The sequence below is a fragment of the Microcaecilia unicolor genome, chromosome 14 (assembly GCF_901765095.1).
Source record: "Microcaecilia unicolor chromosome 14, aMicUni1.1, whole genome shotgun sequence".
Lineage (NCBI taxonomy): Eukaryota > Metazoa > Chordata > Amphibia > Gymnophiona > Siphonopidae > Microcaecilia > Microcaecilia unicolor.
Genome location: NC_044044.1, coordinates 16,852,712 through 16,875,646, shown reverse-complemented (window position 1 = coordinate 16,875,646; position 22,935 = coordinate 16,852,712). Strand labels below are relative to the sequence as shown.

Below are 22,935 nucleotides of genomic sequence, written 5' to 3'. Positions count from 1 at the left end.
ATTTTTAAAAACACTTTTTATAGGTGCGCTGAAAAATGTTTCTGCGCGCGCCCAAAACACGCGCCTACACTACCGCAGCCCTTAGCAAAAGGACCCCTGGGAGTGTGGGACCCTTTCACGAGGAGACAGGAAGGGGATTGAGGCTCCCACCAGGCTTTGACAGAATTACTCTCTCTCTCTCCTGCAGCCTATCAGACCTGGTCTAGTTTCATTGTTTGATGTTTTATTTCTGTTGTGGTCGGGTTTTCTATGTTCTGTTTATTGCGTATCATTATTTGCTAACAGTTTACAAAACAATATCAGCAGAAAAGAGCATTAATTTCGAGACAGGAGCGAGAAGAAACAGAAATCAGGGTCAGTTGCGGAGGTGCGTGAACAGATGGGGGGGGGGGGGGGGGAGAGAAGCACAAGGAAATAAGGAATGTGAGAGATCCAAAGGACAGGGGTGGGGGAGGGCTGTGTGGAATAGAAACCCTCTGTTAGGATCCATTTCCTCCTGTACAAAGTGTGATGTCGTAATGTTGATTTCTACGAATAATGGCATCTCTACCTTACTAAAAATATAGTTGCAAAAAAAACTTTGCAACCTGGAGCAATGGCACTTTCCTTTTTAAAGTGGACAGACTAGTTTTGCTGGTTGCAAACTTTCCTGGCTGGGCTGTGCACTGACAGTCAGAGGAATCCCAGGACCTGTGATCGGTTTGTCTCTTTAAAAGAGACTCCTCCCTTGGTGACACTGCCCCTCTCCACCCCAGCGTCTGCTCTTTAATAATCTGGCCCTGGTCCCTTTTTTGTGTACAAGCCGGCTCTTTAGCTGCCCTCACTCTGCTTCCTGGTCGCAGGTGCTTTCCTTGGCCTGGCTCTGGAAGGTGTTTCATTTCTGGCCAGCGGCTCAAACACTCTGGAAAGAGCCGGGGACGCTTTGTGTCACTCCGGATTCAGCAAGACAAGGCAGGACAGCGGCGCTGGAACTTGTTGGAGCCTCCAGGTCTGTCCGTAAATTTCTCCTGTGGTGCCTCTTTCAGATCTATTCCCTTCGCCCTTCCTTCTTTTCACCCTGGGGGGCGAGATGCTGAACTTTGATCCCAAGACCGGGGCGGTTGTTTTCGGAGGCCCGGTCGCCCTCAACGTGGGGGGCAAGCTCTACAGCACCACTCTGGAGACGCTGACCAAGTACCCCGATTCCATGCTGGGGGCCATGTTTAACGGGTTCTGTCCCCCTGCCCGGGCTGACGGCGGGGGGCGGTTCTTCATTGACCGCGATGGCAAGACCTTCCGCTACATCTTGAACTTCCTACGCCTGGGCCGGCTGGACCTGCCAGAGGGCTATCGGGAGCTAGCGATGCTGAGGCGGGAAGCCGACTTCTATCAGATCCAGCCTCTGCTGGAGGAGATCCAGAAGCGCGAGGAAGAGGTGAGGGGTCTGCGGGGACGCAACGCCATCCTGCACGCAGATGTGGACCGCCAGTGCCGGCTTTTGCACTTTACCTTGAAGATGGGGCCTCAGAGCTACGACCTATCCACTTGCCACGTCCAGATCTACACGGCTAACCTCTTCTGCACCGACGCAGCCTTCCTGCAGCTCCTGAGGTCCCGCCTGGCCTGCAGCACGCCCAGCAGTGACGACAGCGAGCAGGATGTCAGCTGCTGGAAAGACGAGGTTAAGGACCACCACATGCGACTGGAGTGGGCCCCGCGACCCCCAGACCTGCCCCTGGCGGAGTACTGCAAGCACAAGTTCCAGCAGCTGCAAGTGGTACCCGAGGGCCAGGAGCTCATCAGCGCCGGAGATTTCCTGGAAGAAGTCTTGAAGACCGCCTTGAGCGAGGGCTTCCGGATCGAGTCCATCTTCCCAGACCCCGAGGACATCTTGAACTCCAGGTCATTGCGATTCGTCCGGCACTGAATCCCTACAGGAAGGAGAGACCCAGAGCAGGGACTGTGCCACTCCCCTCCACGCTAGGAGCATATCCTAGGATACGAGAAACAAAATACTTGTGTGTGGGTGGCTTTATCCAGCCCAAGTTACTTCCAGCTGACTCCCTGTGCCTGGGTGGATCTCGGGCTGAACCTGCACTGACCCTTGAGATAAGGACTGGGGCTGGTGAATGCTTAACCGCACTGTCCTGGAAGAAATTGCATTGGTGTGGGATGTCACCTGGTCTCTGGAAAAGCACCTGTGAAACCTCAATTGTAAGCTGTTACTACATGTTACCCTGCAGATGTTGTTAGGATAATCCCATGGGAAAACAGAAGGGGAGAGAGCCGTTCGTTCACCCTCACACGTATGCATGCCACAGCTCTACACACACACACACACACACACACACATGCTTGTGTGCTCACATGCTTACTAAGCTTTGCAAACTACCTCAGGCATGCGGCTGCCCCTTCTGTGCCCATTCTTTGCAGACTCAGGGGTTGGGGGTTGCCAAGACTTGTTAGTGGAACTCCTTTCCTAGTTCTGCTCTTTATAGAGAAAGGTTTTCATGTACTCGCTCAGCTTCCCAATTCACAAAGGGAGAGCTGGAATGTTTTCATCCCTAAGGAGGTCCTGCCTGCTGCACTCGCTGCTGTCTCCCCCCCCCCCCCCCCCCCCCACCCCACCCCGAACTGGTAGAGAGAACAGAGAAGGACAAAGGAAAAAAAAATGACTAACTTTTGGATGCCTCCAATACCAGCTCCACATCTGTCATTGTCACCTTCCCCTTGCTCCTGCCTTGGGAATTGGTTCCCAGCGCAGGGCGAAATGAGAGCCTGCCAGTACAGTTTTTTTGATTCATGTTTTTCATTCTGGATCCTGCTGCCAGGATGGTGGAAAACAGGGGCCATTCTTGTTTCTTTCTGTTTTGGTCTGACTCCTGGACAACCCTAAATTCTCCTAAGACAGGTTTTGTCCAGTGATTCTGCAGTGGAGTTGCATCTTGTCCATCTACCTCACCCACCCCTCCTTCCGTGTATTTCAGATTTATAGTCTGCTTCCCCCACCATTGGAGGGGGGGGGGGGGATAAGCTTTTTGGGTATGGGTAGGAGGAATAGTTACCACGATAAACCAGTCCTTCTCGTGCATATTAGGTCTTGTAGTCCAGATTTCTTGAGAAACAGGAACTACAAGGCCCATCGTGCACTTGAAGTAAACCCAGAGCTGCGTCGGCCTCCCCTACCGACATGGAGTTTTGTGGTAACATTGGAAAGGGGGAGGGAAGGGTTGTAGTAACCCCGGATCTATGAACGAGGGCTGGCCTGTGGGCTTTTGTTGCTTTTAAGTCTGGTACTGTTCAGGGCCTAGGAAGCCTTTGTATTAAGAGCTTCTGCCTGGAGCGTTTCCCAGGCAACTCCTGGAGGAAGGTTCCGGCAAACAATGGAGGCTTTCCCAGCTGCCCCCCCCCTGAGACCGGGGAAGAGAGGTGCATGGGGAAAAAGGGGGCACGGCACAGGGAAAAAGAGATAGCCATGGAAAGAGGAAGGGGAGAGAACAGAAAATAGGGGCATAAGACAGGGGAGGGGATCCAGTGGAAGCAGGGAGGGAAGGAGGGTGGGAAAGGGGGAGAGGAGAGAGGGAACTGGATAAAGTGGTGTAAAGAAGGGAAGAAGAAGCAGGGGAGGATGAGAGTGGAAGAGAAGAAGGAGAAAGATAAATGGGAAGAAAACTGGTGAAGGGAGCGTAAATTAGGGAAGAAGAGGGGAATTGAGATGGGGAAGAGAGGGAGGCAAGGGTGTGAGGAGGAAGGCGAAGGAGAGAGGAGAAGGGTGATGGAGGAAAGAGGAGAGATGAATGGGCTTGTAGTCCTGTTTCTTCTATGTGTGGAATCAGCTCACCAGGGACCAGAATGCCACCAGCAAGAAGGGTATCCCAAAGCCCAGGATGATTCCTCTTGGTTCCACCAAGTGGCTTGCTGGACAGCCTTAAGGGTAGGTGTTCACTCCATACCTTGCAGGTGGCCCTGGCTTGCTAGAATCTCACCCACTGGGGTAAGTTAGTTCAGGTCCTAGAATCCTGAAGCAGGTTGGAAAACAACCTCCGGGTCATCCTGAGACAGACCGACCCAGTCATGGTGCCCCCTCCCCCCCTGTCACATCCTCCATGCCTCTGGACTTTATCATCCTGATGTCTTGGCATCTAAAAGATCCCAGACATGACTGGCATGCAATGTTTGGAAGAATCCTAACCCTCATTAACTACAGAAACACATCCTGTGTAATTAGTAAAGGTTTATATTTATTAATTGGAAGATGCTCCACTCCTGCCTAGTTCATCACGCCATGGGTGGGACAAGAGCTATTTTGGGGAAGATTAGTCATGGCGTATGGTTATAGGAAGGACATGCTGCATGTTGTATGGTGCTACAAGTCTAGGCACATAACCGATACTTGGTCAACACCCCTTTCTTCACGGCATGAAGTCATCTGCTAAGCCTTCCTGCCCCAGGGCATGCTGGGAGAGCCAAGAACTACTACGTATCCCAGTCTTGTGATGTCACCCATGGCAGGCTGACTTTCTGGTTTCACCTAGTCTGCCCTGTGAATTAGCTTGTGTCGGTAGAGGGAAGATGTTATTTAATTACTTATTTATTAATGAATTATTATTTTTTATATCTTGAATGTCTATAAGTGCGGTTATTTATTCTTCCCTCTTCACTGCCCGGCTGTTTAATTTGTGACTTTAAAGGGAGGGCAGCCATGTTGCTGAGGGTGTCGTGGAATGATGACATCACCCACATCCGTATCGCCAGTGCCTTTGTTTCACAACATCACTAGCAATCTGGATCAGATACTGCCATGTGTTGAGAGGGTTGACCAACAAAATTCATCTCATGAGGGACAGATTGAGCCAGGCCCCCCTCCCCCTCCGTCCATTGCATGCCAGGGACTTGGACTTGCTGCTTTTCTTAGAAAGAAGTCTAGAGATGTAACATGGGTAAATACAGGCCTGGACTGAGTACCTGGAGCTGCTTCACCAACCCTAAGGCTGCCAGCTAGGGTTTCTACCTCACTCAGTTCAATCCAGTGCACGGATGCCAAGTTATCCAGTTCCAGGCTGGAGAGTTTGGGATAGTCCTGGATTTCTGGGAACGCCATCATGGTGCATTGTGGTTACCTGCAGCACTTATTTCAATGGGCAGATTCGGGGTCTAAAATCCCACACTGCTTTGGGGTGTAAAAGTCCAAATCCAGGACTGGCCAAAAAGCCTCCAGCCTGGAATTGGGTAACTAACGTGGCGCCTCTGCCAGTGGCCAAGCTCTTCAGTCCCATGATCCTGCCCTGCTTTTGCCCAATTGCATGCAGGGGGTCGTAGTTCTAATTTACTTAAGAAAAGGAGGAACCGCATCTCTCTGCATACAATGGGGCAAAATCCAGACTGGCTCTGGCTGTTTAGATTGACCTGGATGAGGTGACCATCTAGCTGTAATGCCCTGTCCGTAATAAAGGCTCGTAGGGTAGACCAGGGAGCGTGGCAGGGCACCCCAAATAGTTCATAGTGATTTATTTATGTGAAAATGGTTTTTATATTTGGGTAACATTAAATTGAATTCTGGTACTTGCTATAATAATCAACACATATATAAGTCCACTGATAGCAAGTAACACTCTTGTCTACTAGTATACTAATTTATATATGTAGAGGAAAAGACTTCAGATACTCGGTTCAAGTAACGGATCACTGAGACCCGTGAACCGAGCCGCTCAGCGTAACCTCTGGGGTAATGAAATTCCTTTAGCTCAATCTGCTGGTGAGTGTCCTCCTTAGTCTGAATAACCTCTTATCTATTAAATAGTCTTTTATAGCCATGTAGGTGAACTTATACTTAGCTCCACACTTGCTGGGAACCAGTGGTGTAGCCACAGGTGGGCCAGGGCCCACCAACTTAGGGGCTCAGGCCCACCCACCAGTAGCACACATTTGGTGGTTGCTGGTGGGGATCCAAAGCTCAGCCAGCTGAAGACTTCCCCTTGATGGTAACAAAAACATGATACCAGCACCTGCTCGCTACAGACCGAAAAGGTGGAAAGAAGCGTTTTCACACCTGCTGAGATTTTTTTTTTTGGGGGGGGGGGGGGGGAGAACATTTGGTGCCCACCCACTTCTTGCCTAGGCCCACCCAAAATCTGTAGTCTGGCTACGCCCCTGCTGGGAACGCCCGGCAGTGAGCTCCTGGCTCGCAGATGCTTCTAAGGAGCTGAACCCAATGGTCTTCGTTTACATCACCTTGATGTCTTCTACGTCACCCTAGGTTTAAGACAAAAGTCAAAGACTAAGTAGACAAGAGTGGAGAACGCGAGGACGTCAAAAGAATAGTATAACTATGCCTGAATATTCAGCATCTGCACTAGTAAACTGTTTTTTCATTTTTCGTTGCCGTTTCGTTATTTGACGATTAGTCTCCCTTTAATTATTTTCTTCAGTTTTGATTGGTGGGTTTCCTGGGCATCCTATTTAAAAACCTGGCCGCCATGTTTGAAGTCGGAAATATCCCACACAGACTACTTAAAGCAGGTACTTATACTATTCTTTTGATGTCCTCGTGCTCTCCACTCTTGTCTACTTAGTCTTTGACTTTTGCCTTAAACCTAGGGTGACGTAGAAGACATCAAGGTGATGTAAAAGAAGACCGTTGGGTTCAGCTCCTTAGAAGCATCTGCGAACCAGGAGCTCACTGCCGGGTGTTCCCAGCAGGGGCGTAGCCAGACTACAGATTTTGGGTGGGCCTAGGCAAGAAGTGGGTGGGCACCAAGTGTTCTCCCCCCCAAAAAAATCTCAGCACGTGGGAAAATGCTTCTTTCCACCTTTTCAGTCTGTAGCGAGCAGGTGCCGGTATCATGGAGAGTACTGTTTTCGTTACCATCAAGGGGAAGTCTTCAGTTGGCTGAGCTTGGGATCCCCACCAGCAACCACCAAATGTGTGCTACTGGTGGGTGGGCCTGAGCCCCTAAGTTGGTGGGCCCTGGCCCACCCAGGCCCACCTGTGGCTACGCCACTGGTTCCCAGCAAGCGTGGAGCTAAGTATAAGTTCACCTACATGACTATAAAAGTCTATTTAATAGATAAGAGGTTTTTCGGACTAAGGAGGACACTTGCCAGCAGATTGAGCTAAAGGAATTTCATTAACCCAGAGGTTACGCTGAGCGGCTCAGTTCACGGGTCTCAATAATCCGTTACTTGAACCGAGTATCTGAAGTCTTTTCGTCTACATATATAAATTTTTTATATTTGGGTGCAATGTTGCATTTAAAAAGCTCCCAGCTTGCCTTATAACCCTGCGTTATCAATGCTGTCCGTGCAAAGATGACTGACTTTCACCACGGCGAGGTCAAGGTCATATTTACTAGCCTCGCATGGCTACCAACTAGGCCAGTTGGTAGAAAACCTTCTAAGACACTGTCTGTCACCCACAATGATGATTTCTCCTGCCCACAAGAGTTTACAGACTAAGACAATAAATTTGTATTGGAGGGGAATGAAAGAAACCTAATGCAATGTGGTTTGTCTGCTTTATGGATTTTGACATGTGTAAGATAACACTGTTTCCTTTCCTCACACGCTGCTGAAAAAGATTGAACTTGTTGTGTTCTCCGTCACAAGGAAGGTTGTTTTGTGTCGAGTGCCCTGGATGGCACGGCGCTGTCTCTCCGTTTTAAGTTTTACAAATAATCTCTCACGCTGTAGCCCTGGTTTCTTTTTCTTAAATGGTTCTACTTTCATCACGAACAGCATTACCCTAGTGAAAGCGTCTCATTCAGAGCTGATACTGTTTAGCAGGCAGAGTACTGGGCTCTGGCATCTGCTGATTCATGTTCCAATTCCACCACTCCTACAAATCTCACTGCACAGACGAGTGCTGGGGGGTGCAGTCCACCGTGATGTCCATGGATCCAGGCTCTGACTGTGCCCGTGCTGCCCGTATCACTGTGCCGCGGTAAAAAGTGGCCTGCAGTAATGCGAGCGCATCTTTTGGGCGTGCGCTGGGCCAGTTTTTTTACCGCGTCTAGGGAAAAGGGCCTTTTTTTTAAAGGGGTCGGAAAATGGACCTGCGCTAAAATTGAAACCAGCGCGCGTTCATTTTTGGCCTGAGACCTTACCGCCACTCATTGACCTAGTGGTAAGGGCTCATGCACGGTGACCGGTCGGCACACGCCAACTGCCGATTAATGCCGGAAATGACGCATGCGGTAGGAAATTTAAAAATCATTTGTCCAGGCATTATGGGTGCATGCCAAATCTGAAATTACCGCCAAGGGGGGGCGCGCTAGCCTGGCGGTGGTCTCATTTTGGCACACACACACACATACAGCCTACCAGGGCCGCCGAGAGGGGGGGGGGGGCAGGAGGGATAAAATTTCCCCGGGCCTCCAAGAGGGGCCTGGCACCGGGGTCTCTCTCCTCCTGCTCCTAGGCTGCTGGCACTGCAGTCCCCGGTCTCACCTGCCTGACCTCGGCTCCGTCGACAGCCCCCCTCCGTCCGCCACCGAGCCCCCCTGCATTCAAATCGGCAGCGCCTCATCTCTGTGTGAAAGCAGCAGATTGCCTCCCTTTGGGCCTTCCCTCACTGTGTCCCGCCTTCCTCTGATGCAACTTCCTGTTTCTGCGAGGGCGGGGCACAGTGAGGGAGGGCCCAGAGGGAGGCGATCTGCCGCTTTTACACGGAGGTGAGGTGCTGCCGATTTGAATGCAGGGGTCCCGGTGGCGGACAGAGGGGGGCTGTCGACAGGGCTGGGGTTGGGCGGGTGGAGAGCGGGGACTGCGGTGCCGGCGGCCTGAATGCAGGAGAGGGAGGCGATTGGGGGGAGCGGCCGTGGCAGGGGCCCCAGGCCCGGCTCAGTCTCTCGGCGGCCCTGCAGCCTACCTTGCATTTGTAAAAGGTCCCCTGTGTGACTCAGTGCCGAGAGCATGGAGCTGGGACACCTGTAGAGCAAGGTTCTAATCCAACCCTTGTCCTCACTTTTGCTGTGTGACCTTGATGCAACCACCTGACTTTTCCTGTGGCTTTTGGTGCTGCACAATTTTGTAGATGCATGATGCAGAGAGGGATTTTGTGCAGAAGCTAAGCCTGGGCACAGTCTTGCCTAGACACCAGCGCACAGCATATTTAAACCCATAAGTAATGAAGCTAATTAGCTAGCCTGGGCTGATACTGAGAAGTGCGCAGAAGACTTAAAGGCTTGAGCACAAGGCCAGGGCTTTAATGCCAAGTCTGAGAAGGCGTAGATTAAGAGAGTTAGCTCATTCTGCAGTAGCATCTGTGAGGATTTAACGCCTGTTCTTTCTCCCGCAATCATCTGGGACCTGCCAACTTTTCTTTGTGGCCTCCGTGAAGAGCGTGGGTAAAAAAAAGTACGTCAGAACAAGGGAGGTGATAGTTTTGTTCTAAGGGTCACTATCTGCTCACAGATCTGAGCAGGCAAATATCGTATCGGCACCCATCTGTGCCTGTCCCTGGATACTATTCTCTGCAAAAATGTTATGCAATGGAATAACATTCTGGGACATGCACAGAGGTCATAAGTACATAAGTACATAAATACATAAGTAATGCCAGACTGGGAAAAGACCAAGAGTCCATCGAGCCCAGCATCCTGTCCACGACAGCGGCCAATCCAGGCCAAGGGCACCTGGCGAGCTTCCCAAACGTACAAAACATTCTATACATGTTATTCCTGGAATTGTGGATTTTTCCCAAGTCCATTTAGTAGTGGTTTATGGACTTGTCCTTTAGGAAACCGTCTAAACCCTTTTTAAACTCTGCTAAGCTAACCGCCTTCACCACGTTCTCCGGCAACGAATTCCAGAGAACGTGGTGAAGGCGGTTAGCCGATATGTTTTTCTGCTCAGACATGCTCACAGCATTGGCTGCCCATAGTGCAGAATCTTGTGCTAATGTGTCCGATGCCCTCTCCCTGGTTAGCGCATACATTTTACGCAGGTCCAGTCTGCATATAATTTACTGCCCATCACCCTTGCACCAGTTCTGGCCAGGGCCTTCTGTGTAATGGCAGAGCTAAACAGAAGGGAAGGAGTGGTTATAAAAAAGGGGAAATCCATTAGTGATTACGAATGAAGGCTGATGGCACTATAGACCTGATAAGGCTGGTTCTGATTGAACTATGAATTCCGAGCAGCAGAAGGAAACCGCCGAGTCCAAAAAAAACCCAGATAAGTCTGCAACCCACAAATCTGAAGGAGAGTTGCAAAAATTACTGGACTGCGGGAATCTAAATTGCATTTCAGGTGATTTTGCCAGGGTTGGGTCTTAAAAATGAAAAACCACAGAAGGGAGGCTTTTTCAGTCAGAGTGATAAAGTGGCAGAGATAGACACCCAGCATCTCTGCCACTTTATCACTGACTGAAAAGCCTCCCTTCTGCGGTTTTATAAGGGTGTATAAGGGGTGGAACCACCAGCAGGAAAACGGGGTGAATATTACCTTTGTATAGATCAATGATGTATTACCACTTTGAGCTGAGTGTTCAATTTTGGAAATCAGACCTTCCTAAAGACATTGAGAGGGAGCCAGTGTGGCTTAAAGAAGACCTACCAAAATGGTATAGGGCCTACGACATGAACCCTACCAAAGACAGGCTGAGAACACTGTAAAAATCGAATTTTTAAGGGGAGTCCGCTGTCCTACGTCAGCCCAAGGCAGAGGACAGTAGCGGATAATACACACGCCCCATACGATTAAGCAAGAAATAAAACCAACATGAATTAACTTCTAAAAACAGCCCGGGTGATATTCAGCCCATGGCAGTCTGCATTTTTGGAAATGCTGAGTGCCACGGGCAGCTGTAGGATTGGGTAAATCAGTGCAATGGCAAATCCAGACACTGGTGCTGAAGTTATCAGGGTCGGCCAAAAATTCAGTGAGGATAACCACATAGCTATCCGAGCAAGGTAGGACGACTTTTCTTCCAGTACAGTTTGTCCAGCTAACTCACAGCTCAGACTGCTCCAGCGTTAACCGGCCTGGCACGGCAGTCTGTGCTGAACTTGGCAGCACCGTCTGCTTGATTTCCACTGAATAACAGCTCCAGATCCAGATAGAAGCTCTCCTGCCCAGTTAAATCACGCAGTACAGCTGGGACAAACAGACTGCATTAAAAACACTAATATCCAGGGCTTTTTTTTGAGGGGGTACTGAGTACCGGCACCTTTTCCGTTGTCTGCTAAAATTGACCCATGGTCCCCCAAGTTTTAATGAAAGAGCTCAGGTTCTGCACACCAATTCTGCCTTGTCATAGATTCTGTGACTGGTTGCAGGGGGCCTGGTCCCTCAGTGATCACCCCACCCCTGAAGGGTGGCCTTAGCATTTGAGTACCGGCACCTTTTTTGCTAATAAAAACACACGGCTAATATCAAACCAGTTCCTGAAGATATCATTTTAAAAATATATAACATCATCACATTAAACGGTTAAATACAGACAGCAATGAACAATCATATCCCGGAAGACACAATGACAGCAGGCTGTAATAAAGCGCAAGGAATGCTCAAGGGCAGTGAATTGAAAGTGCAGGAGGAAGGTGCAAAGGAACACGAGAACCTGCAGAATGGAGTCTGGATACTGGGAAAAAAATCTATCAAAATCAATCTCTTGTGTTGTCGCCCTCTGCCATCTGCTTTCTCATCCTAATTTTATAATGACTTCTGTTTCCTAGTCCAGTTCTGCTTTGTGGTCTACGCCCTGAAAATGGCAAGGGCAAATCAAGATCAGGTCTACATATGGAACAGAATCAGATCATCACGATCTTACCTAAACCTACATTACCCAAACTGCAAAGGACTCAAATACAAAACAACATACACATCTAGCTTCTCCTACATAAGCACACAACTATGGAATGGACTCCCAAAAAGCCGTGAAAACAATCCATGACCATGCCCCTGGCACACACTCTCAATCTCACACATACTCTCTCTCTCTCACACAGACACACTCGCACCCAGTCTCACTCTCTGTCACACGCACACACTCGCACATTCACTCTCTCTCACAGAGTCACTCTCACACACACTCTCTTAAACATACACACTCCGAGGAAAACCTTGCTAGCACCCGTTTCATTTCTTCCAGAAATGGGCCTTTTTTTCCTAGTAAACCATAAAATTGTACTGCTTTGTCACCTTCCTGTCTCCATGCATATCTTTCTCACCTGTCCCTCTTCCTGTCTCTCACCTACCCACCCCCATCCTGTTAGACTGTCACTGAAATGCTTTGATGTTTCACTCATACATACTGTCACCTACCAACATTTGCTTATTTCCGATCTGACGAAGAAGGGCAACCTTCGAAAGCTAATCAAGAAATGTATTAAGTTATGTCCAATAAAAAAGGTATCTTATTTTCTTTTCCATGTTTTATTTTGTTTTATTTCTATTGATTACCGCTAAAGAAAAACAATAGACCCTGCCAGAATCCGAAAGAACCATCAACGTGCGCCTTTAATCACAGAGGCCCCAATGCTCAAAACTCTGGTGCAAACAGCACGGAAAATTACCGCCACAGTAGTGCGAGGAAGGAATTCCCTAACGGTCAACACTAATGGCATGCAAATTTAGGCGCGCTGTTGGCGTTGAGCACTAGGGACGGGAGGATTGTGCCTGGGCATGCACTCAAGAGCTGTGCGTAACAGCAGTGCAGGAATTAATAAAACCAACCTATCCTTTTCCTTATCCTCAGAGTTTATGGTTAAAAAGACTCTGAATTCAAGGGCTGAATCTACAGAACGAATAGTTGGAGGTGAGTATGGGAGACAGTGGGCAGTGACTTTTCCCCTCCCCCCCCCAATGTTGCAGGTGCTAATGCTGAATTGCTCCCAGCCAATATGATTCGCTTACCCCTCTCCCCTCTGATGCCCCCACAAGTAAGCAGGCAAATTACACTCATGGGGCCTGTTCATGCATGCCTAATGCTGCCTGACAACCAATACAGAGCCATGCTAATCAGATAGGAAGTGTAAAAGCGGCTGCTCTAAGGAATTCGTTGCCAGAGAATGTGGTAAAGGCGGTTAGCTTAGCGGGGTTTAAAAAAAGGTCTAAAGGAAAAGTCCATAGACTGTTATTAAATTGACTTGGGGAAAATCCACTGCTTATTTCTGGGATAAGCAGCATAAAATGTATTGAACTTTTTGGGGATCTTGCCAGGTATTTGTGACCTGGATTGGCCACTGTTGGAAACAGGATGCTGGGCTCGATGGACCTTTGGTCTATCCCAGTGTGGCAATACTTATGGCCTCAGTGACAGAGAGAGATGAAGGCTTGTGACCCGATGTGGAATTATTCAAACCAAGGCTCCACAGTAGTGGATGCTCTCTATGAAGACCTATGGGGTAGTGAAATATACAAAGCAGATTGGTGTATTTAACCTGCAGCTTGTGATACCAACTATGATCAATAGGTGGCAATGCAAACAAAGAAACAAAATTAAAACTTTTCCCACAGGAAATTAGAGCAGTGAGTGGATGTTCTTTCAAATAATGTCTTCCCTCAGGCGATGAGCAGATCATTAATTAGTTTCTTCATCCCAAAGCTTTACTGAAATCTGAGCAAATCACATCCAGAGCCCACCCCTGAATTAATTCTTTCATCACCCAGTCAGACATATTGATCAGATATAGTAACATAGTAGATGACGGCAGAAAAAGACCTGCACGGTCCATCCAGTCTGCCCAACAAGATAACTCATATGTGCTAATTTTGTGTATACCATACTTTGATTTGTACTTGTCCTCTTCAGGGCACAGACCGTATAAGTCTGCCCAGCACTATCCCCGCCTCCCAACCACCAGCCCCGCCTCCCAACCACTGGCTCTGGCACAGACCGTATAAGTCTGCTCAGCACTATCCCTGCCTCCCAACCACCAGTCCCGCTTCCCACCACCGGCTCTGGCACATATGTTGGATAAGTTCTCACTCTGGTAAAAACCACAGGGCCCTGGATCCTGCAGCCCTCTGGGATTAAGGCACTCCACGTCCCTTTCTTTCAGGAGACTCTCCAATTTTCCCACCACTGAATTCAGCCTCAGCCTGTAAATTTCCAGCCTCCTCCCTGTTACCATTTTCAGGAAGAGGGATGACCTTCACCCTTCTCTGGAATTACTGCTGTCTCCAAAGAGGGGCTGAACAGAACCATCGATGGAGCACTGTCAGAACTCTCTGGACATTCTTACATGCCTTTACATCTTATAAACTCTAGAGGGAAGCTGTCTTTGGCACAATGCAATTACTACAGCGAGCCTTAGCAGCAAATTTAAGAGTCTGAGATCATATTCCATACGCCCTGGTTTTGGAATGAGATTCTTTACTGTCATCGGGTGTGCAAAATTAACCCTTTGGAGATGTGTTCACTGATGTAGTGGGGTTGAGGGTATCCTATGGGGCAGGTACACACATTATATATGGTGTCTGTGGTTATAAAATCAACATCTCCTCCAAAAACCTTCTCCCTAAGCACACTGAACAGGTACAAAGGGGTCCCCTGATTGCTGGCTGTATAATCTGTGAATAGTCTCTGGATAGGCTCAAAAACCCCACACTGGAAAATAGTATTTAAAGGTGATGATATGGAAGAACTGAAACAAATCTCGGTGAACCTGGAAGATGCAATAGGCCAAATCAGCAAGCTAAAGAGCAGTAAATCACCTGGACCGGATGGCATACACCCCAGTGTACTGAAAGAATTCAAAAATGGAATTTGTGATCTAATAATCATCTCTAACCTGTCATTAAAATTGTCCATGGTACCTGAAGACTGGAAAGCAGCAGACTTGCTGCCTATTTTTATAACGGTCTGTAAGGGTGATCTGAGAAACTACAGACATCAGTACCAAGTAAATTAGTAGAAACTATTATAAAGAACAAAATTACTGAACACACAGACTAACAGTCTCTCATGAAGGAATCCTGAGGAAATTAAAAAACCATGAGATAGAAGGCAACGTTCTGGTTTGGAATGAGAACTGGTTAAAAGATGAGATTAATTTGTATTGTGACCACTGGTTTTTAACATATTTATAAGTGATCTGGAAATGGGAACGATGAGTGAAGTGATCACATTTGCAGATGACACAAATTTATTCAAAGTGGTTAAAATCACAAGTGGCCTGTGAACAATTGCAGAAAGACCTTATGATTCTGGAAGACTGGGCATTCAAATGGCAGATGAAGCTTAAGTGGTTAGAGCACCGGTCTTGCAATCCAGAGGTGGCCAGTTCAAATCCCACCGCTGCTCCTTGTGATCTTGGACAAGTCACTTAACCCTCCATTGCCTCAGGTACAAACTTAGATTGTGAGCCCTCCTGGGACAGAGAAATATCCAGTGTACCTGAATGTAACTCACCTTGAGTTACTACCAGTGGCATACCAAGGGAGGGGCAGTGGGGGCGGTCCGCCCCGGGTGCACGCCGCTGGGGGGGGGTGCCATGCGTCTGTCGGCAATGCTTGTTCCCTGCTCCCTCTGCCCCGGAATGGGTTACTTCCTGTTCTGGGGCAGAGGGAGCAGGGAACGAGCGAAGCCAACAGGCATGCGGCATCCCCCCCCCAGCAGGTGAAGATGCACCTGGGGGGGTGTCCGTCGTTTCGCCTTGGGGGGGGGGGGGGGCGCATCGGCGATCTGCCCTGGGTAACCAGGGAACGCCACTGGTTACTACTTGAAAAGGTGTGAGCAAAATCTAAATAAATAAATAATGTGGACAAGAGAAAAGTGATACACATTGGGTAGAATAACACCAAAATATAGCTACATAATGCAAGAAGTCACCACCCAGGAAAAGGATCTAGGTATCATCATGGACAATATGTTGAAATTTTCTGCTTGCTGTGCAACAGCGGTTAAGAAAGCAAACAGGATGTTAGGAATTATTAGGAAAGGAATGGAGAATAAAACTGAGAATGTTACAATGCCTCTTTATTGCTCCATGGTGTGACCTCACTTTGAATATTGTGTGCAATTCTGGTCACTGTTTATTAAGAAAGATATAGCAGAATTAGAAAGGTTTCAAAGAAGGATGACCAAAATGATTAAGGGGATGGACTGACTCTCATTTGAGGAAAGATTAAAGAGACTAGCAGGCTTATTTTCAAAGAGAAGGACGTCCATCTTTCGACACAAAATCGGGAGATGGGCGTCCTTGTCCCAGGGTCGACCAAATCGGCATGATCGAAAGCCGATTTTGGGCGTCCCCAACTGCTTTCCATCAGACGAGTTGGAGGCGTAGCGACAGCAGGACTTGGGCGTGCTTAACATATGGGCGTCCTCGACCCATAATGGAAAAAAGGGCGTCCCTGACGAGCAATTGGCTGACTTTACTTGGTCCATTTTTTCTTGCGACCAAGCCTCAAAAAGGTGCCCGAACTGACCAGAGGACCACTGGAGGAAATCGAGGATGACCTCCCCTTACTCTCCCAGTGGTCACCAACCCCCTCCCACCCTAAAAAAAAAAACTTTTTACATATTTTTTGCCAGCCTCAAATGTCATACCCAGGTCCATGACAGCAGTATGCAGGTCCCTGGAGCAGTTTTAGTGGGTGCAGTGCACTTCAGGCAGGTGGACCCAGGCCCATCCCCCCTCCACCTGTTACACTTGTGGTGGTAAATGTGAGCCCTTCAAAACCCACCACAAACCCACTGTACCCACATGTAGGTGCCCCCCTTGACCCCTTAGGGCTATGGTAGTGTTGTACAGTTGTGGGGAGTGGGTTTTGGGGGGGCTCAGCACCCAAGGTAAGGGAGCTATGCACCTGGGAGCAATTTCTGAAGTCCACTGCAATGCCCCCTAGGGTGCCCGGTTGATGTCCTGGCATGCGAGGGGGACCAGTGCACTACGAATGCTGGCTCCTCCCATGACCAAAAGGCTTGGATTTGGTCGTTTCTGAGATGGGCGTCCTCGGTTTCCATTATCACTGAAAACCGGGGACGACCATCTCTAAGGTCGACCTAAATGTGGAGATTTGGGCGTCCCCGACTGTATTATCGAAGCGAAAGATGGACCTCCATCTTGTTTCGATAATATGGGTTTCCCCGCCCCTTCGCGAGGACGCCCTCAGGAAAACTTGGGCACCCGGTTCGATTATGCCCTTCCACGGCTCTATAAGGATGCTGGCGAATCGACACTGGCACGTAAGCACTGTTTCCACTACACGTACATGCTTTCCTATCCCAGATTTCATGCTGCCCTTAAGACACATTTGTTTGAAAGGTCTTTCGGAGCTATCAGAGCCAACAGTGGTGGGTCTGACCCAAGTTCATTTACTCCATTAAGTTTTAGACTTATTGTTTTCTTTCCTCCTTTGAAGATTCTTGTGTCGTATAATTATTTTTTTTCCCTGTTTAAAAATGACACTCTTTTCCTTATTGTTATTGCTATCTTTATTAAATGTTATTTGATTATAATGCAAACTGCCCTGCTTTGTTTCCAGCCAGGATGGGGTATTACATTTTAAATAAACCAGAAACCATAATATGTTTGCTAAATACAATTTTTATTTTTCAGTAGACACCCTTGATGCAGTCTATATGAAACACGGCCACGTCAGGTATTTATGTTTGATTATTATACATAAAGATATTTGAATATATATTTTGAGGTTGAGATCTGTTCTTGTTCATTGATTGAATCCGGTACAGATTTTGCCTCTGTTTTTGGCTTAGTTATTTTTCCTGCTTTTTCATCTATTTTCTTTTTTTTTCTTTTTTAATAATCAGGCAGTTTTCTCCTGCTTCTTTGGGCTTCCAGCTCAGTCAGAACCAGCTTCTCTCAGGCTACAGCCACCAAAAGCATTAACTCAGCCCAATCATTTGCCAGTGGAGGAGTGGCCTAGTGGTTAGAGTGGTGGACTTTGGTCCTGGGGAACTGGGTTTGATTCCCACTTCAGGCATAGGCAGCTCCTTGTGACTCTGGGCAAGTCACTTAACCCTCCATTACCCCATGTAAGACACATTGAGCCTGCCATGAGGGGGAAAGCGCAGGGTACAAATGTAACAAAAATAAAATAGATACTATTGGAGATTCTACATGGAATGTTGCTACTATTGGAGATTCTACATAAGTACATAAGTAGTGCCATACTGGGAAAGACCAAAGGTCCATCTAGCCCAGCATCCTGTCACCGACAGTGGCCAATCCAGGTCAAGGGCACCTGGCACGCTCCCCAAACGTAAAAACATTCCAGACAAGTTATACCTAAAAATGCGGAATTTTTCCAAGTCCATTTAATAGCGGTCTATGGACTTGTCCTTTAGGAATCTATCTAACCCCTTTTTAAACTCCGTCAAGCTAACCGCCCGTACCACGTTCTCCGGCAACGAATTCCAGAGTCTAATTACACGTTGGGTGAAGAAAAATTTTCTCCGATTCGTTTTAAATTTACCACACTGTAGCTTCAACTCATGCCCTCTAGTCCTAGTATTTTTGGATAGCGTGAACAGTCGCTTCACATCCACCCAATCCATTCCACTCATTATTTTATACACTTCTATCATATCTCCCCTCAGCCGTCTCTTCTCCAAGCTGAAAAGCCCTAGCCTTCTCAGCCTCTCTTCATAGGAAAGTCGTCCCATCCCCACTATCATTTTCGTCGCCCTTCGCTGTACCTTTTCCAATTCTACTATATCTTTTTTGAGATACGGAGACCAGTACTGAACACAATACTCCAGGTGCGGTCGCACCATGGAGCGATACAACGGCATTATAACATCCGCACACCTGGACTCCATACCCTTCCTAATAACACCCAACATTCTATTCGCTTTCCTAGCCGCAGCAGCACACTGAGCAGAAGGTTTCAGCGTATCATCGACGACGACACCCAGATCCCTTTCTTGATCCGTAACTCCTAACGCGGAACCTTGCAAGACGTAGCTATAATTCGGGTTCCTCTTACCCACATGCATCACTTTGCACTTGTCAACATTGAACTTCATCTGCCACTTGCACGCCCATTCTCCCACTCTCGCAAGGTCCTCCTGTAATCGTTCACATTCCTCCTGCGACTTGACGACCCTGAATAATTTTGTGTCATCGGCGAATTTAATTACCTCACTAGTTATTCCCATCTCTAGGTCATTTATAAATACATTAAAAAGCAACGGACCCAGCACAGACCCCTGCGGGACCCCACTAACTACCCTCCTCCACTGAGAATACTGGCCACGCAATCCTACTCTCTGCTTCCTATCTTTCAACCAGTTCTTAATCCATAATAATACCCTACCTCCGATTCCATGACTCTGCAATTTCTTCAGGAGTCTTTCGTGCGGCACTTTGTCAAACGCCTTCTGAAAATCCAGATATACAATATCAACCGGCTCCCCATTGTCCACATGTTTGCTTACCCCCTCAAAAAAATGCATTAGATTGGTGAGGCAAGACTTCCCTTCACTAAATCCGTGCTGACTTTGTCTCATCAGTCCATGTTGTACTAGCAACATTCCATGTAGAAGGCTGCGCAGGTTTCTGCGAGTCTGACGTCCTGCACGTACGTGCAGGACGTCAGACTCACAGAAGCAGAAGCCTGCACAGCCATATTGGTGATCTGCAAAGGCCGACTTCTAGTGGAATAGCAACATTCCATGTAGAATCTCAAATAGTAGCAACAGTGGAGGAGTGGCCTAGTGGTTAGGGTGGTGGACTTTGGTCCTGGGGAACTGAGGAACTGAGTTCGATTCACACTTCAGGCACAGGCAGCTCCTTGTGACTCTGGGCAAGTCACTTAACCCTCCATTGCCCCATGTAAGCCGCATTGAGCCTGCCATGAGTGGGAAAGCGCGGGGTACAAATGTAACAAAAATAAAATAGATACTATTGGAGATTCTACATGGAATGTTGCTACTACTGGAGATTCTACATGGAATGTTGCTATTCCACTAGCAACATTCCATGTAGAAGCCTGCGCGGCCACATTGGTGATCTGCAAGGGCCGACTTCTAGTGGAATAGCAACATTCCACGTAGAATCTCAAATAGTAGCAACAGTGGAGGAGTGGCCTAGTGGTTAGGGTGGTGGACTTTGGTCCTGGCCCAGCTGGCTCAATCCGTCCTCCTTTTTCTGGAGCCATATGGTAACCCTATGGGGAACTGAGTTTGATTCCCACTTCAGGCACAGGCATCTCCTTGTGACTCTGGGCAACTCACTTAACCCTCCATTGCCACAGGTACAAATAAGTACCTAAGCCGCATTGAGCCTGCCATGATGGGGTACAAATAATTTTAAAAAAAAACTGTGCCTCTCTCAGAACTGAACATGGACCCTGGGTCTGGCCACTAGGTGTCACTATTGGATGTAGACTTTGAATTCCCTGCCTTCAGTGCCTGCTCAGATTCCCCAGTCCCAGCTGGTCTGAGAAATTGAAGACCTGACCTGGGCATTGAACACAGATCTTTGGCATTCTAAAGGATTATTTTTATGTTTAAATACGTTTCATTGAAGTCACCAAACCAAACAGCAATTATACGCAATAGAACCAAGCATATACTCTCCCAGCCCCGTGATAATAACAAGGGAATCTTGAAATACCCCCCTCACTAATATATATGCCACCTTCCCCTCCCCAGCTAACAAACCCCTTACTCACTACACCCCCCCCCCCCGATCCAACCTATCCCCCCACCCACCCCATCCTTGTATGAGCACAAGTATTAAAGGATTCTTTTTAAAATGTGATAGATATTCCTTAAAATGCTGGGGTACATTTGCCACAGAATAATTGCAAGGTTTTGAAAATGTTGGTGCCCAATTTTGAACACTTGCCCCAAAATCTGTACCCAGAAATGTTGCAGGAACCAATGAGCAGAAATTCAGTCCACAGTGTACAGAGAGAAGCTTAACTTTATGGCAGAAGAGCCCCAGGGGACTCAAGCCCTGGAACAAATTCCTCAGGGAGGGGGTGGTGTAGCCCTGTACACCTCTCTGAATAAAAGGTGTGTAGAAATACTAGCCACTGTATGTGACGGCAGATAAAGACCTGAACGCTCCATCCAGTCTGCCCAACAGTCACCCTCATTATCAAGACACGATTAAACCAGCAATGAATGTGAATCTGTGCCCTGAAGAGGACAGGTACAAATCAAGGTAGGGTATACACAAAAAGTAGCACATATGAGTTTATCTTGTTGGGCAGACTGGATGGACCGTGCAGGTCTTTTTCTGCCGTCATCTACTATGTTATTTGTAATGCTTATACCCCGCACTTTCCCACTCAATAGCAGGTTCAATACGGCTTACATATTATATCAGGTAAACAGAATAACATAGGGTGGACCGTAGCTATAAACTGATGAGTAAAGGGGTGGTCGATTAGGTATGGATAGGTAAGATGGACAAGAAGGGAGGAAGGTAAAGGTAGGGGGAAAAGGAGGAGGGTGTATATTGGGAATGGCGTATTGTTGAGTATGGGAGAATGTATAGGGAGGGGAAGGAAGAGGGATGTGTTAGAAAGCACATTCTAGGTTCAGTCTTCATGGTCAGATCCGGTAGTGCATCTGGACTCATAGTCTAGGTCAGGTCATTTGTGTAGGCTTGTTGAAGAGGTAAGTTTTTTAGAAGTTTCCGGAAAGGTAGCAGGTCCCTGATTGTTTGAATAGATCTCGGTAAGGCATTCCATAGTTGGCTGCCTAAGACGGAGAAGTTGGATGCATAAACAGTCTTGTATTTGAGTCCTTTGCAATTAGAGAGATGCAGATTGAGATACTACTACTTAACATTTCTAGAGCGCTACTAGGGTTACGCAACGCTGTACAGTTTAACAAAAAGGGACAGTCCCTGCTCAAAGGAGCTTACAATCTAAAGGATGAAATGTCAAGTTGGGGCAGTCAACATTTCCTGAATAGAGGTGTAGTGGTTAGGTGCCAAAGGCGACATTGAAGAGGTGGGCTTTGGGCTAGGCTTTGAAGATGGGCAGGGAGGGGGCCTGGCGTATGGGCTCAGGGAGTTTATTCCAAGCATGGGGTGAGGCGAGGCAGAAAGGGCGGAGCCTGGAGTTGGCGGTGGTGGTGAAGGGTACTGAAAGGAGGGATTTGTCTTGAGAGCGGAGGTTACGGGTAGGAACGTAAGGGGAGATGAGGGTAGAGAGGTAAGTAGAAGATATTGATTCGTTTCTGGCAGGAAGGTCAATCAATTTGTACATGTATTCTGGGGCTTCACCATAGATAATCCTGTGAATTATGGTGTGGACTTTGAAGTGAATTCATTCAGTAATAGGGAGCCAATGAAGTTTTAAACGGAGAGATGTTGTGCTTTCAAATTTATTTATTTATTGCGTTTGTACCCCACATTATCCCACCTTTTTGCAGGCTCAATGTGGCTTACAGAGTGTTGTTATGATGCAGTCATTACATGATCTTAAATACAGTCAATAATAGGCTGAAGGTAGGTGTAGTGAGAGGTGTTTTTGATGCACCTGAGAAGTTTGAGGAATGATTTATTAAGGATGTTTTTAGTAGGCTTTGTTGAAGAAATATGTCTTTGCGAAAACTGGTTAGATTGTCTATATTCTTCAGGGCCATGGGTAATGCGTTCCAGATCTGTGTGCTTTTATACGCAAAAGTAGTAGCGTATGACTGTTTGTATTTAATTCCTTTACAGCTGGGGAAGTTCAGATTGAGGAATTTGCGGGCCGATCTTTTGGCGTTTCTAGGTGGTAGGTCCACTAGGTTTAACATATAGAGTGGGGTGTCTGCATGGATGATTTTGTGGACGGTTGTGCAGATCTTGAACTCAATTCGTTCCTTGAGTGGTAGCCAATGTAGTTTCTCTCTTAGAGATTTCACCCTTTCGTATTTAGTTTTTCCAAAGATGAGTCTGGTTGCGGTGTTCTGGGCTGTTTGGAGTTTTTTTAATGGTCTGTTCTTTACAACCTGCGTACAAAGTGTTACAGTAGTCCAAATAAGATACCTGGTCAATAGTAAAAAGCTCGGTGGCGTTCTTCCACTAAAGACTACTCAAC

General features: G+C 47.6%; 1 protein-coding gene across 1 annotated transcript; it reads left to right on the top strand.

Moving 5' to 3' along the window:
• Window positions 1-814: 814 nt before the first annotated feature.
• Window positions 815-17,529, top strand: KCTD11 (potassium channel tetramerization domain containing 11). The gene is made up of 2 exons (XM_030187972.1): window positions 815-2,193; window positions 17,487-17,529. Exon 1 carries the CDS (start codon window positions 1,070-1,072, stop codon window positions 1,904-1,906), a length of 837 nt encoding a protein of 278 aa, XP_030043832.1. The 5' UTR covers window positions 815-1,069; the 3' UTR covers window positions 1,907-2,193; window positions 17,487-17,529.
• Window positions 17,530-22,935: the final 5,406 nt, after the last annotated feature.